Raw genomic sequence first — 15,268 nt, 5'->3', positions numbered from 1 at the left:
ACATTAGCATTACATAGAAGGCGATGCAAATTCATTCGCCAAGTGGGCCGAAATATATCATGAAAAAATGATCACTATTTGTGGAGCTACAACAAGTGCACATTAGCATTACAGAGGCATTTTCAAATTTGATTAAGTTAAATGATTTTTTTTTACCTGTCAAAGTAAAAGTTAAAGTGAATTTTTTTAAAATTGTACAAACGTACATAACAAAAATAAATTATTATAATAAATTCATTAGACATCTAAAAATATTAATATTAATTACTATTATATAGAAATCTTAATATAATAATCAAATTACACCCAAATTAATCAAAAATATTAAAAAAAATTAATACCTAAAAGCTACTAATTTGTTTAAATATATACTAAAATTTCTAGCATTTGAGAGAATATTCAAAACTAACCAACCTACAACAGTATTGAAAGAATGTTCGAAAGTTGAAACTAACCTACCTACAACGGTAAAGAAAATTCAAATGAAACCTACAACGGTAATGAAAATTCAAATGGCATGGAGCGGGGAAAAGCATGTGAAGTTAACATTATAACCCTTGGCATTTTTCTGGTAAGAGTTTGTCTAGTTCAATTGCGTGACAAACCCTCCACAAATCATCTTTCTTCATCTTCTGGAGCTTATCCTTCAATTTCAATTTTCCCTTGAGTTTATTCTCCTCTTCTTCACCCCAAACAAACCCTGAAACCTGCAAAACATTCCTCTTAAAATGATAAGCCTTTCCGTGCCTTCCATAAAGAAGATTGCAAATGATTGCCAGCATTTCATCACCTCTGGTGAGCTTGGATAGTTTATATGGCACATTTGGAATGTTCTTAAGCTGTGTGTATTTGCCCTGTTCAATGACAAATTCTCTGGGGCTATCCCTAATGGTGGAAGGATCAATGGTTTTTACAGGATTCTTTTCTCTCACAGGCCGATCCAGTGGAGAAGTAAGCGTTGAAAGTAAATCCTTCAGTTTCGTGTGTTATTGGCAGCTCATTTCTTCCATGGACTTTTGATGTTGCTAAGAAGTTTGTGCTTCCATTTGTGCCCTTCTGGTCACAGGCAGTGAGCGTTCATGTCATCTACAGACATCTGTCAATGATTATTGACAATGGGGACTTTCCACCCAGGAAGCAAGGTGCACTTTTTCTCGTTCTATGCAGCAATATAATTTTTCACAAACAAAACTCTGTAGTAGTAGATGCCAATTATTTCTTTGCTTGAAAATATAATAATAAAGAATAAGACAATGTTTGACATGATAATTTTTGCATTCCAATTCTATTGTTTATTCCTGACAATCTTTGTCATATATTCTTGACAATCTTTCTGTTCCGTACAATCCAATGATGGGTATATATATAGTCTCTTAAATTTTGTATTTCTTTTATAACTCATAAGATTCTTCTGCACAATCCTTATATCTACCCAGCATGACACTGTTTTGATATCACCTATAGTTATTAGGTATGATTAAGATCTTTTGCATAGTTATTAGGTATACAAAGTAGATGGCAGAGTATAAATATGTGAGGATCCTCCTCTCTTTTTTCTTTTGTAGTTTTCTCTAATAGTATAAACTTAAGGGATCGACTGCAGAGAAAATTTATACTCGCCCAACATATAAAATATATCTGCTGGAACAATCTAAAATCTTCAGGTTAAATTGTACTAATTGCATGACTGCATTAACAGGCATGATAGATTACATTAATAGTAGGAGGTTAATTACGAGTATATTTCACTGGTATGTGATGAGCTTCCTGTATTGAAAGGTAGAACACCTATTCAGTGCTATGCAGATTTCATGAGAAGCTTCAAGGAGAGTTTCCAGGACTTTCTTGGGGAAACTATTGTGGTAAGTAATTTTCATATCTCACAATTCTTGTTTTGATATCGTTCTATTTAGTATTTCTATATTTGTTGTGGGTAGATCAATTTTGGCTTTGGGTGCCATTTATAAGATAACCTCAATCGTACTTTTGATTAATTTTCATCATGTTAACTTATGTGCCCTCCATATGGCTTACATGTATTTAGCTCTGTTCTCACTTATTTGTGCCTTCTACAAGCCTTTCTGGATGAACATGGTAGAACCCTACAATTTTTTCTGTGAATGAATGTAGGCTACGTTGTAATACAACTTGTACGCTGGTAGCTTTTATGTTTGACAGTCTTTTATGAGCTTGTTCTCATTCTTAGATGCTTGTTAAGTAGTTGAATCTCTGTATCGGTGAAGCTAGTTTATATCTAGAGACATCATATTTCTACAGTCCATTGTTAAGTAGTTGAATCTCCGTATCAGGATGAGGCAATTTTTGATGATGGATCATAGGAATTTAATTACACAGTTTTGACCATAAGCATACTTTGATTCAAGTTTTTCTCTATAATCTCACCTTAGATACATCATTGAATCCTTGAGTGAATATTCAAGTTTACATTTCTATGATCTCATCTTTAGATACATCATTGAATCCTCATGCCAAACAAGTTATCAGCTGTCAAATTTGTTAGAGACGTGCTTCATATTCATGGTTATAATTTGCTTATCTTTCTATTTTCTGTATAGAATTTCACATCTGTAATGAGTAACGTGACCCTCCTGTGATTCAGGAAGTTCAAGTGGGGATAGGACCTGCAGGGGAGTTAAGGAATCCATCTTATCCAGAGGCTAATGGTACATGGAGATTCCCTGGGATTGGTGCTTTCCAATGCTATGATAAGGTACTTACATGGAACAATTCTTATACTTTATACGAATCTTCAGATCTTCCTTTCAGGTCTTTTTCCTTTTCAATAATTCTAATTTGGTCATCGAAGTGGCTCTTTCTTCTCTCCCTTGTTTTATATAAATCTATTTATACATATATTTTGATATGTTCTTCAGGTTTTTTTCCTTGTTTTATGTATTGAAATTGGTGATTCAATTGGGCTTTTTTCCTTGTTTTATGTATTGAAGTCGGTGATTCAATTGGGCTTTCTTCCTTTTTTTATGTATTGAAATTGGTGATTAAATTGGGCTTTTTTTCACTCCTTAATTGCAGTATATGAAGGCTAGCCTGAAAGCTGTGGCCGAAGCTAAAGGAAAAGAGCAGTGGGGTTATGGAGGACCAAGCGATGCTGGGAACTACAACAATTGGCCAGAGGATACACCCTTTTTCAAGGATGATGGTGGCTGGAAAACTGAGTATGGAAGATGCTTGACATGGTAAAATGATTCATAACTATTAATTTTTGGACAATGTAGTCCCTGGTTGAAGTGTTATGTCATGTTTGATGTTTTGCTATGCATCTGCTCATAATGTAATAAAATTATCGCAGTTTGATCTACATTGGTGGCTATTATTGCATTCTTGCCAAAAAAATGTAAGGGAGCTATTGGGTCACTTGATTACAGTAAGAAAGAAAGGAGTGCTCTTGCCATTAAGTCCCAGATTCATCCATCAAAGTTTGGGAACTCAGACTGACAGAAACTAATGAGGTTTGTTTTAAAGCAGTTTTTGAATTTTATGTTTGGACTTGGTAACATTTTTTGGGAATTCATGTTTATGATTTTGCTTAGTCTAATGGCTTAAACTATTTTCATTCATTATAGATTCATGAATATATGTTGAAGAAAGCGACTCTTGCACCTAAACTTAGTCCTATGACTGACAACCTGTAACAGCTGAGGTTGAAGACCAGGCAAATGCAATTACGGTGACATCTATAGAACATTTGCAAGCAGAAGAGATGGTTGGGGATGTAGATGAATCACATTTGAATCTTGATATAACTCCCCCAATAGCAAGAACCAGTGCAGAGTTGAGACCACACACAAAGCCAACAGTTAGATCAGCTACAGAACTAGGAGTTCCAAATGCAGATGTAGCAAACATGGATCATGAAATGAGGAATAACCTAATAATTAATAGACAACATACATATCCTGATGATAGAGGTCTAACATTATTAGCATTTGGCTTTTCTGTGGCTATATAATGGCAGTAACGTGTCAAAATCTTGGCATGGTCTAAATATTGAACAAACATTCAAGGAAAAGACTCTGAGAAAGAAATAAAACACAACAAAAAATGATCCGCTAAGTACAAATATATTAAAAAAACTCACCATGACAAGCAACTCACCTCAATCCCTCTACAATCTCCTTGCGTGGACGTAGGCATGTATGCAAAATGTGGAAGGATAAGCAAGGCACATTTTTCTCTCCTTTTTTTTTGTTTACTAGGGTTTCCATTTAATGGAAACGAAAACGCAGAATTTACATAATGATAGGTTTTCCTTAAGGTTTTGCTGAGTAATGTCTGCTGCATTATCCAGGGGTTACTACACTCAGACTAATTTACCAAACAAGATTTCTTTGTGTGACCATGGATGAAATTCTGGAAAGAAGCTTCAGATCATAAAATATATAGATATGTCGATGGCTATATCTCAAAATCTAAAGATCATATTGCTCTTTCCTTGACCTTAAAACATGTTCTTGAATATAGGCTGTCATAATAACAGCTTAGGTGAAATTAGAGAGGTATAAAATAGGTGAAGTGAGTATGTCTAGCAAAGATTGCAAAATGTGGAAACATAGCCATGGCACGTGGACTGTTTAATATTAAAAATGTGGAACCAAAGGCTAGGCACGTGGACTATTCAAGATGCAAAATGGGGAACCAAAGGCTAGGCACGTGTAGACCATAGGTCAAAAATTTAAAAAAATTGAAATCCCCTTACAAAAATACCAAAGGCCAATCATGAAAAAGTAGAAATGAAGAAATAAATCAGTTTAATGATAAAAATTAATTAGACCATAGGTTAAAAACACTGGCATTGTTTCCCAAGTAGAAACTAATTCCAGAATAGCTAGAAGAAATATGATTTTTAAATCTTTGTAAGGATTTTCTACTGATGTTCTTATTTATTGTTTATCAGTTTATCTTCATTAAACGGGCTAAACTAAAATAGGGTTACTTGTAGTGTTCATCATACTCTCATATAGATCTGCGTTTTTTAACATAATAAACATATAGAAACAAAAAAAAATACAAATCTGTCTGAAAATTAGAGGTATTACTATGGTTATAACAAACATTAATATAATAATAGTGTGCACCTGTCCTTGAAAGGGCAGATTAAGTTTTTTAAATTATGATATTAATGATAATCACTTGATCTCAATGTATAGGTATTTGATAGACCTTTAGATTGTACAACATTAGCTTTGTGTGTGTTAATTTGTCTAAAACTGAACTACAATATCCACAGGCCTTTGGTTCTGATAAAAACCCACAAATAATGGACTTATAAGGCCAAATAAAGAGTAGTTATGGTGGTTAGCTTTAAAGTAGATATCCATCCCTATCCTATATTTAATGTTGGTTTTAAGCTTGAAGCTTACTATTTATGTTTGTGATATCCATTTTAATTTTTTCTCACACGGTGCTTGATCCGCTTATCTACATAGCAGGGTGCTTATTCGATGGAAATAGGCAAGATAGGATAGATCAAATGTAGCATATTCAAATTTCAAATCACTTGTGCATATGTCTTCAAGAGAATAAAAAAAGGTTCAAATAGAAAATATTGACGAAAATTAGTAGAGAACTCTAGGACAACATGAAGTAAATTGTAATAAAATCAATTTGAAGTCTCATTTCTTTAACATATAGAGGAAGGAGAATTTTCCCAAATAACAGCTACAAGAGACTAGTGCATGAGGAAAATCTCAAGGAAGAACACCTTATTTAGGTTGTCATTTGCAACTCAGAGTCAATCTAGAAGAGAAACATAAACCAGAATCAAAGACAGATATGTCTTCTAAAGATTTGAGGCACATGATGTGAAATCTTTTTGTATTATAACCAAATCACAATTTATACCACTACATACACTATTGAACCTAAGTTTGTTAGAGTCTACAAAATAGAGTAAGGAAGTTTGTAAACCCTACTATGTCGGGGAAGAAGAAATTTGGATCTGGAAAAAGGCTTTTATATCTAGATCACCTAAATTTAAGTTAAGAAATGAACTAATTTTTTCTGAAATTGCTCGGAATTGTAAATATGAACTAGGACATACATCTGAATCTAGAATTATTTATAGAGTACAACTATGAACCAATGACAAAAAACTTTGTTAACTGATGAAAAGTACAAGTAACTAGCATTTAATTTGTAATTAAACAAAAAACAGTAAAAAATAAAAAATTTCATCTTGTATATAGAAAAAGTTGATCGAAGAGTTGAAGCCATGGGCAATTCTAGTGTAAGCTCAATTTGTAGCTTTACTCAATAAACGGTTAGTGGTTGTGATCATTGTTGTTGTTATTTTCATAGTTTATTTAATTGCTCACCACATCATATTGTCTAACAGGAGAATGTCAATAACTTTTCACAGTCATAGAGCTCATAGAAATCATTTAGTAGAGGAAAAAACCATCAATCGTAGACATGTCGATTGATCTGCACAGAGAGCTTTTTAAAGCTCTACTAACAATTGTGTACGAAGGAGAGAAAATGAAAATTGTACTTGAGTGTGCAATTTACTTGTTGGAATTCTAGGAAAATGAAAAAGGCAGGAAGAATTGCCAAAATCATTAGGGTTTGGAAAAAGGGTTGAAACTAACAAAGCAAAAGCGATAATGACACCCATGAAGATCCTACCAAGAAAAGGAGACTAGCTTCTACCAAGGATTCACAAATCATGATAGAGGCATGCTAGCTAGTCATTTTATCACCTAATTTCTTCCAAGAATTTATTGAGTGAGATATTAGGTAATTTTTGCAAATATTAGGAAAAATCTTGGCAAGGATGGGAAAGGAAAGCTTAATCCCATTTTTCTTGAGGAAAGGCCTAACTATGTAGGATTTGGGTACAAGGAAAGAACAAATAGAGATTTAGAGAACAATCTAGTGATGCCTATACATAAGTAGCTTTGATGGACAAGGATAACAAGCTACGTCTACATCAAAACCATCTCAAACCCAACAATCTAATTGCTTATTAAGACAAGTAGGTGACAACTCATACTTGAAGCATAAGCCACCACGTTAGTTTTGCTACTCACATGTTGTACCACAAATGTATATTTGTAAAAGGAGATCTATTTGTCATTGTTATGAGATAATTTGTCTTGAGATTTGGTATATTTTAGTGCTTGGTTGTCCATCAAGATGAAGTATACTAGATAAAGAAGCTTAGCAATAAACATTTTACACTATTCTCATGTGTAAGAAAGTACATTTCTTAGACACAAATTAATCTTCAAATTTAAATAAATACTCAGGAACTTGACACTAAAATAATATAACCAGTCACTTGATTCATAACATTGATGTGGCTCACATACATAATCAGAGTGGGTCTTATTACTTCCAAAGGGTACAAGAACCATAATTAAAGTTACAAATACAAATAGGAAAACATGAGCGACTCATACTGATTTCCTTGAATCACCTAATATCTTCTATAACTGAATGCCCAGTGTGTAGCTATGGAGTTATGCTCAACTTAGCTTGTTGTTGTTGCCACACATGCAACAAGGATAACTAATATATAGAAAATTTCCCACTCTTCACAAATTGATACAACCTATTTTAGATTTATAATACCATGGTATCCCTGGTGCTCATACATTGAGTAGTGGTCTCCACGGGAAGAGTCAATAGTTGGCTAGTTGCTTGTATTGTGAGGCGCAAACCTTACCACTAATGACCCCTTACCATGTTGAATATTGGATCTCTCCTTGCTCCGTCCGACAGATTGGAAGGATGAAGGCAACGCAAGGAATGGTGATTGCAAACAAACAACTTAAAATACAATCCTTGAGGTCCAGTTTTGGAGGCAGAGATAAACCTTTGGGTTTTGAATTCCTGTAAAAGGAATGTCACTGCACATGAAACTAATATTTTTTTAAAATCCTCACCTGCATGCAACACATAATATGATAATCACCAATTTCTAGACACTACTATTTTACCAGCCAACTGTTCTCTATGCATCTATGTCCTCTCTTGTTTTGAAGCCTTGAAACCACTGCATTCCTGCAGCAGCCGAAAAATTGGCGGATAGATTTAATCTTAAAAACTCTACAATCGAAAGTCTAAAAAACTTTCCTGCCATTCTACAGCCTAAAGAAATATGTGTTCTCTCCCATCGAAAGTCTAAAAAACTTTCATGTCATTCTACAACCGAAACAAAGGCCAATAATAGAGTGCCAAAATTTTTTAAACTAATACTAGCCTTAACAAATTTGCAACTTTACTAAGGCAACTAGCATCCAAAAATAAACCTTGGGAAATACTAAATCCTGATTGGCTATTCATGCTTAGTTTAATCAGTGTTTAAGGACTCTGCCCCTCAGCTATAGTTCCATGCATGACTCGAACTAATAATCCTCAAGTAGTGATAGATATTTGATAGTTGATCATACGATGTTAGTAGCTAATTTGGCATGCGCATGGCATTCTGGGCCGTTACGGCAAGTTGTTATGTAGTCAATATTTAAAATTAGGGAATTGAGGACCAGGGTTGAGGATTAAGTCTTCCCTCTTAACGTATGCAAGGCTTTAGATTAATAAGGATGATGACACACCAAGAAACAACTATTTAATGAGGAAAGTTTGACAAAGGAAGAGCACTCGAGGAAGAGTTGTTAAGCATAACTTAAGCATGGTATTGAGGTTAAGGGACAAAAAAATGTATTGAGGAATTGACAAACCTTGGGGAGTTTGAAGTGGCTTGCAAATGGTACTTGGGGATAAAGGCCCGTAGCTTTGACAAGAAACACTAAGAAAATATTTTGTTATATAAAAATAAGTTGGATTGTTTGTCCAACAAGAATGAATAGGAATCAAAGATCTTCTTATAGATTATCTTTACTATAAAAACTAATAGACTATTTACCCTGCTAGAATGAATAGGAATCACAGATCTTACTATAGGTTATCTTTACTCAAATAACTAATAGATTGGTTTCACTATTTGAACATCTCAACAAATTGGAATCATAGGTTGTTTATATATAGATAGTTGATTATATTATGATTTTAATAATATAAAATAGCCATCTACCTTTGAAGTTGTCAACCCTGGTTTATTCATCCTTACTAATATTATCTTTGTTGCTTTTAACATGGCTTACTCTCTATGCCATTACGATGATAATAGTGAGCATCACATGTTAGACCTAGGATGTAATTCAATGTTTTGATAAAATTAATATAAATTTGTAGATAATAAGTTTTAGATTTGACCACTTCTAAGGATATTTTTCTCTTATTCTTTAAGTTTTCATACTCTATTTTATTTTTCTTTAGAATAAATATTTAGATTTGTTTTAATTTCTTATAGATTGACTCGTATTTATGTTTCAGCCATTCATGGCACTGACATTGGATTCATGGGTGGGCCCATTTCTCATGCTAGTATTAGCACTTCTCACAGGCCATTGACAACAGAGGATTACTGAGTTGCATCATCAACTTAGGTTTTTCATTTTGCCCTTTTCTTTTTCCTTATTTAAAAACTTAGAGTGTGGAATTTTGTCTTTTACATGTATTTTTTTATTTATTTAATTTTATTTTAAGTACTTTTTTGTCAAATTGTTATGATTGACAATCAACTACTAGGATTTTCCATGGATGGTAATAATTACAAGGAATTTGCTATCATTAAAGTTGGTGTGTTTGGTGAGGTTGATGTGAATGATTAAACATGAAACCTAGTATGTATATGTGCTTGATGTTTAGATTGTTTTCATGATCGCTTTGTGTGACCACCGTGCTTTGTTCTGTGTGTTTTTTGTTTATACCCCTCTATGATGAACTTTTAAGAGTAATTTTATAGATTTGGGGTCTTTAATATTGGTATGCATTTCATTACTTTATTTTGTTGCTTTGAATATAAATGAACTACAATAAAAATTGAGATTGATAAATTAAATAAATCATTTATGTGATAATTTATAACATTATAATATTATTTCCCTTATATCTATAAAAGATGTCCAACACACATCTGTTTTTTCTAACAAACTGACAACCCTTTAAAAAAAAAATTCTCATATTGGCTATGATACAAATCAAATTGAGAGAGAGAGAGAGAGAGAGAGAGAGAGAGAGAGAGAGAGAGAGAGAGAGAGAGAGAGAGAGAGAGAGAGCCTAATCTGCAACAAGTACTCCCTTGATCATAATCTAAGCAAGCAATAACAAATTCAAAAGATGTCCAACACACATCTATTTTTTATAACAAACTAACAAGTACTCCCTTGAATGTAAATGAACTACAATAAAAATTGAGATTGATAGATTAAATAAATCATTTATGTGATAATTTATAACATTATAATATTCTTTCCCTTATATCTATAAAAGATGTCCAACACACATCTATTTTTTCTAACAAACTGACAACCCTTTAAAAAAAAAATTCTCATATTGGCTATGATACAAATCAAATTGAGAGAGAGAGAACCTAATCTGCAACAAGTACTCCCTTGATCATAATCTAAGCAAGCAATAACAAATTCAAAAGATGTCCAACACACATCTATTTTTTTATAGCAAACTAACAAGTACTCCCTTGAATGTAAATGAACTACAATAAAAATTGAGATTGATAGATTAAGTAAATCATTTATGCGATAATTTATAACATTATAATATTCTTTCCCTTATATCTATAAAAGATGTCCAACACACATCTGTTTTTTCTAACAAACTAACAACCCTTTAAAAAAAAAATTCTCATATTGGCTATGATACAAATCAAATTGAGAGAGAGAGAGCCTAATCTGCAACAAGTACTCCCTTGATCATAATCTAAGCAAGCAATAACAAATTCAAACATGTTTATTTTTATTTTGCAAAACAAAACTTATCTTATAGTTTGTGATGTTGCAAACATCATTTACATTCAAACTCTCTATACACTTGTTCAAAATAGTTTTCAATATATTTAAAATTGCAACAAAGAAAACTCTGAAATTAGCCCTTAATATTTGTCTACAACAAAACTCTCTATGTCATGAAGTATTAAGAAGGAAAATTGTTGTTATTTATTAAAATTGGAAGGAATTGTTCATACAAATCTGAAAATGCTTCTAAAATCTGCGTTACAATGTTCTTCATCTTGAAAGAGCCTAGAAAAGCTACAATACTAGCTGAGAGAAAGAAAAGAACTAGGAAAGAATATAAAAGAAGCCTTGAGAGTAACTAAACAGAAGCTGATGAAGAACTGTTTGTGCCTCTCAGGACTGATCTCTAACTGATTGTCCTTTCTTGCTTCTATCTTTATCTTGCATGATTGATTCATCATGGGTCGAATTTGGTGAAGAATGAGATAGAGAAAGGCCTTTAATAGTTGCCAACTGAGAGTTTGTGGGCTCAAACCTTTCCTTCACCCCATGCATTATCCATGTGGGCTCCTAAACTAATGACAAACTACTGCATTATCTTCCAAAATCCCCATTTTCAAGCCTCAAACCGAAAGCTCCACCTTTGCCTCCAAAACCTATCATGAACTGATTGTCTGATGCTATCAAGTGGTTGCATTATCCTTGATTTAATGAGCGATCTAGGAGCTTGTTGACTTAACCAAGAGTTTTCTTTATTATTCTTTTCTCTCAACACTCTTAAATCATTGTCTTTATACTCATTATAAGGCTATGTACTATCTTTTAGACCTTCTTTTAATTGCTAGCAAAAAGATAAACTAAAATGATATGAGTGCCCCTAAAAGATTGCTATGAGAAATGGCTTTTATTGAGATTATTATAACAATATTGCTACTCTATACCCTAGAAGCCTTGTCTTAAATCTTTTCAGTAGTTTTAACTTTGCTCTCTTGTCTTTCTCTCTATCAAAGTTGTCTCCCCTTGATAGTACTCCCCTTGCTAGGTATTCCTTGAATGGTCTGCATCTTTCTCCATTTACTCTTCATTGGTGTCTTTATCATGTGCCCTATGAAATCAACTTATATCCTCTGTCTCCTGGCTCTTTCTTGATGTCATAGTCATGAGGTCCTTGCTTCTATATTTGCATCATAATATTGAACTGCTTTGAAGTTTTGTAAAGAAAACATCCCTACTCCTAAATGCTCTGTGACCTTCAATAGCTCTGGAAAAGATACTAGGACAATTATTGTTTGCTTTGTTCTTTTAGACTCAATATGACTATCTCTATTATCATTTAGACCTGTTGTCACTGCTTTGTCTTTGAAATTACTATCCTCTTTACCTCATGCCTTAGATCTAAGGTTAGGTTTGCTCACATTTTGGAATTTGGCTCTTTTGTCTTGTAGAAGCAACATTGTGCTTTGATAGAGATGTTTTTGCTAAAAATTGATAACCCCCTTAAAGCTTGTGACTGAGCTTTTGGAGTATTGTGTTTTATACATTCTTTACTTGAGCATTTTTTATGGATAGGATACCATTAGGGACTGCTATGATTATTGAAAGTAATCCTACTTGCTACTAAAAGGGCTTATCAAGGCATTGATTGCAATGATCCGTGACTAAATTTTTTTTCTCATCTATCTGTGTTCTTTGTCCATTGAAATGCTCAAAACACTTTCACAAGTCTGGTAATTCCTTTGTAGAAGGCTTTCATGGTCCTAAAGTTGCCTTTGTTCAATGATTTGATGTTACTCTGAGGCTTTGATACGATGCTATGTTTCTTTGATAGTGATGTATCTTTATGACTGTGTATGTAATGATCCTTGGTGAACATTTTATGTCATACCTCCATGATATCTAGTTGGATTGGCTGTGTTCTACCACAAATGCTACAATAGTATCTTTATAATGCATCCTCTTTAATATACAATATATACATTAAACTATGACTTCAATCTTGATATCACAATGATTACCCTATGCTCAATCCTTTATCTTGACTGTCAATCATCACTATCATGAACTATACCTTTTGCTTCTTAGAATTGTCTTTTTGGGGCTTTTTTTGACTAAGGCTGCCTCTTTATGCCTTGAGAATGAACTACTCTTCACCTCTTTTAATGGTGAACTCTTGATACTTGGGCTCTTAAGCATTAATATTTTTGAGACAAATTCATTCTTGTATTTACTGTTATTGCTTATTCACTTTCAAGTGTGCTCTTTAATCATGAAGAAATTCACCATCACAACTTTTATATACTGCTCTATTTACTATTAAGACCTTCCCTATTTTTCTCTCAAATATATTATTTATGTCAAAGAGACTGAAAGGGACTGCAACTTGATAGTTTTATTGTCTTTTCTTGTAAAAAATAAATGCATACATGTCATTTGACACCCATCTCTATTTTGTGAATCATCTCTATAACGTGTATGTTGATTAAGGTTAGCATTGGCCTTGTGATTCTTGATGTTGTTGCAACCTTTATTCACTGTCACCTTTGGTATTTTAATCTCCAATCTACTCAAACAAAATAAATCAATTCTGCTCTTCATCTTTCATTATGATCTAGGGCTTCTCATTTTATACCACTATGATAAAGTTCTTTATTGGGTTGTATCATAGGCACTCTATGTAGGTTGCTCACACAACCCTTGTCATTCGCTTTTGACCTTATCATACTATCTTTATGACTTTATCATTGTATTTTCTCTTTAATAGTAACTGTGTGAGGTCTACAACAAAACTCTCTCTATCATATAACCATTGTTAATGAGTATTTATATTGCTCATTTAATATCCTTGGACTGACTTGATAGCCATATATGCCTTGCAGTTGATCCTTTTATCCTTTGCTTGAGATTTTTCAGACTTTGAGGGTTGCAACTTTCTATTTATTTGTTGACTTGATTCTTTTGGATGTTATGTTCTTTGTGTTGCTACTGCTTTGTGAAATCATGAAGAGAATATTGCAACAACTCTACTTCAACAACTACAATTTTACATAATACATGTAGCCTTCAAGTATATAATAAATCACATTACTACTATGATTATCCTCCATTATGTTTGGGACAAAAGCTTGCTCTGTATCCTTATCATTTCACTATGAAGATGATACATCCTTGATCACATCTCCTTTTGTCACAATATTGACTACTTATTAAAGCTCTGTTTAAAAATGCAACAACAATGAACATTGTTCAACTCTTCATTCTTTTGATATAGGTGTTGCTCTCTTTGTTTTGGGTAGGGTTATGTCATTGTGTGCTCAAAGGATGCTTTTTTATAGTGATATATGTGCTTTGCAGACTAGAATGGGTTGTGCTATTGTTGTCCTTGAATAGGTTGACTCATTGCTTACCATGGGTTGTCCTTCTATCTTTAATGCTTGTCTTTGACTGTCATTTATCTGTGTACATCTCTAATTGGACTCTCTTTGTCTTGTAGAAGCTTCATAGGATCGTCTTCACCTTGATCTTGATGTGCTTGTATGTGGAGGCTTGGAAATAAAAAGATGGATTGTTATTTGCTCATGACTTTAAAAAATTATCAACAAACCTGCCCTATTCCTATGATAGTCTAATAAAAGTTATCAAGCATTCTTTCCTTCAAGGGTTTAGACTGTCAAAGGTGTGAGTCCATACTTTAAAACATGTGAACTACTCTTCAAGAAATTTCATTCATTCTTTCTTCAAGAAATTTCATTCAATCTTTATCATAGATTTCAGACTGATTTGCTTTAAAAACATAGAAACAAAGAGGTAAAATCCTCTATATACATGCAAAAATTAATCTATGTCATGAAACACAAAGAGGGTGTGAATGTAAAAGGAGAACCTACCTAGAGCTTGCTGAGCCTTTGCATGATATGGCCCTTTATAGTTGGTGTGTGGCTTCTCTTAACCTTTTCATGCAAACTCCTTCATTGAAGAGGCTAACTTCATGTTCAAACTCTTTGAAGTAACCCTTTGACTGCTCCTTCATTTTATGATTGCTCTCCTTTACGCATCACCCATTACATAGATTAGATGACTACCCTTTTGTGAATCTTGATATATTTATCTTTGATGTTGTAGTATACATGTGAAACTTTGCATGAGAACCTACTCGCAACAAGACTTCATTCTCATGAAAGATCTCAGAGTAGACATAAAATGAAGCCCTAAATGCAAGCAAAACTGTAATGTACCCTTTTGGAATTTATCTTAATGTGGTCCTGAATCAACAATTCTAACTTAAAATGAGATTTGTAATACATTCATAAATATAATTTAATGGATTCTAAAGACATTTTTACTATCATAATACTAAGAATAATTTTAGAAGATGGAACTTATCTTGATAACTTTCCCTGATTATGCTGATCATA

At 33.1% G+C, this 15,268-nt stretch overlaps 1 protein-coding gene and 1 long non-coding RNA gene across 5 annotated transcripts; one reads left to right on the top strand and one right to left on the bottom strand.

Annotated features, from left to right (window-relative positions):
- Positions 1-498: 498 nt before the first annotated feature.
- On the bottom strand, positions 499-4,930 carry LOC131071343 (uncharacterized). The gene is made up of 2 exons (XR_009112504.2): positions 4,135-4,930; positions 499-1,193 (listed from the first exon to the last, which is right to left on the bottom strand). It is a non-coding gene; the product is annotated as an uncharacterized LOC131071343 (long non-coding RNA).
- LOC131071342 (beta-amylase 1, chloroplastic-like) lies at positions 838-9,507 on the top strand. Of its 4 annotated transcripts, XM_058007141.2 has the most exons (7): positions 838-951; positions 1,067-1,142; positions 1,797-1,862; positions 2,621-2,731; positions 3,052-3,215; positions 3,329-3,488; positions 3,603-3,925. In XM_058007141.2, the coding sequence occupies exons 2-6, from the start codon at positions 1,116-1,118 to the stop codon at positions 3,375-3,377; spliced, it is 417 nt and encodes a 138-aa protein (XP_057863124.2). In that variant the 5' UTR covers positions 838-951; positions 1,067-1,115; the 3' UTR covers positions 3,378-3,488; positions 3,603-3,925. The 4 variants fall into 4 exon arrangements, with proteins under 4 accessions (XP_057863124.2, XP_057863122.2, XP_057863121.2 ...); XM_058007139.2 differs by lacking the exons at positions 838-951; positions 3,603-3,925 and adding an exon at positions 9,376-9,507 and having other exon boundaries at positions 1,016-1,142; XM_058007138.2 differs by lacking the exon at positions 838-951 and having other exon boundaries at positions 1,016-1,142; positions 3,675-3,925.
- Positions 9,508-15,268: the final 5,761 nt, after the last annotated feature.

Source organism: Cryptomeria japonica, chromosome 2 (assembly GCF_030272615.1).
Source record: "Cryptomeria japonica chromosome 2, Sugi_1.0, whole genome shotgun sequence".
NCBI lineage: Eukaryota > Viridiplantae > Streptophyta > Pinopsida > Cupressales > Cupressaceae > Cryptomeria > Cryptomeria japonica.
The sequence above is the reverse complement of the archived record's forward strand: the minus strand, read 5'-3'. Positions and strand labels throughout refer to the sequence as shown.

What these genes read in the sequence shown, in the direction of transcription:
- LOC131071342 (XM_058007139.2), top strand. Translation starts at nt 1,116, where the DNA reads ATGGGGACTTTCCACCCAGGAAGCAAG. An exon ending in TTCTTGGGGAAACTATTGTG is followed by an intron (nt 1,863 to 2,620) that starts GTAAGTAATTTT and finishes CCTGTGATTCAG; the next exon opens with GAAGTTCAAGTGGGGATAGG. An exon ending in CTTTCCAATGCTATGATAAG is followed by an intron (nt 2,732 to 3,051) that starts GTACTTACATGG and finishes CCTTAATTGCAG; the next exon opens with TATATGAAGGCTAGCCTGAA.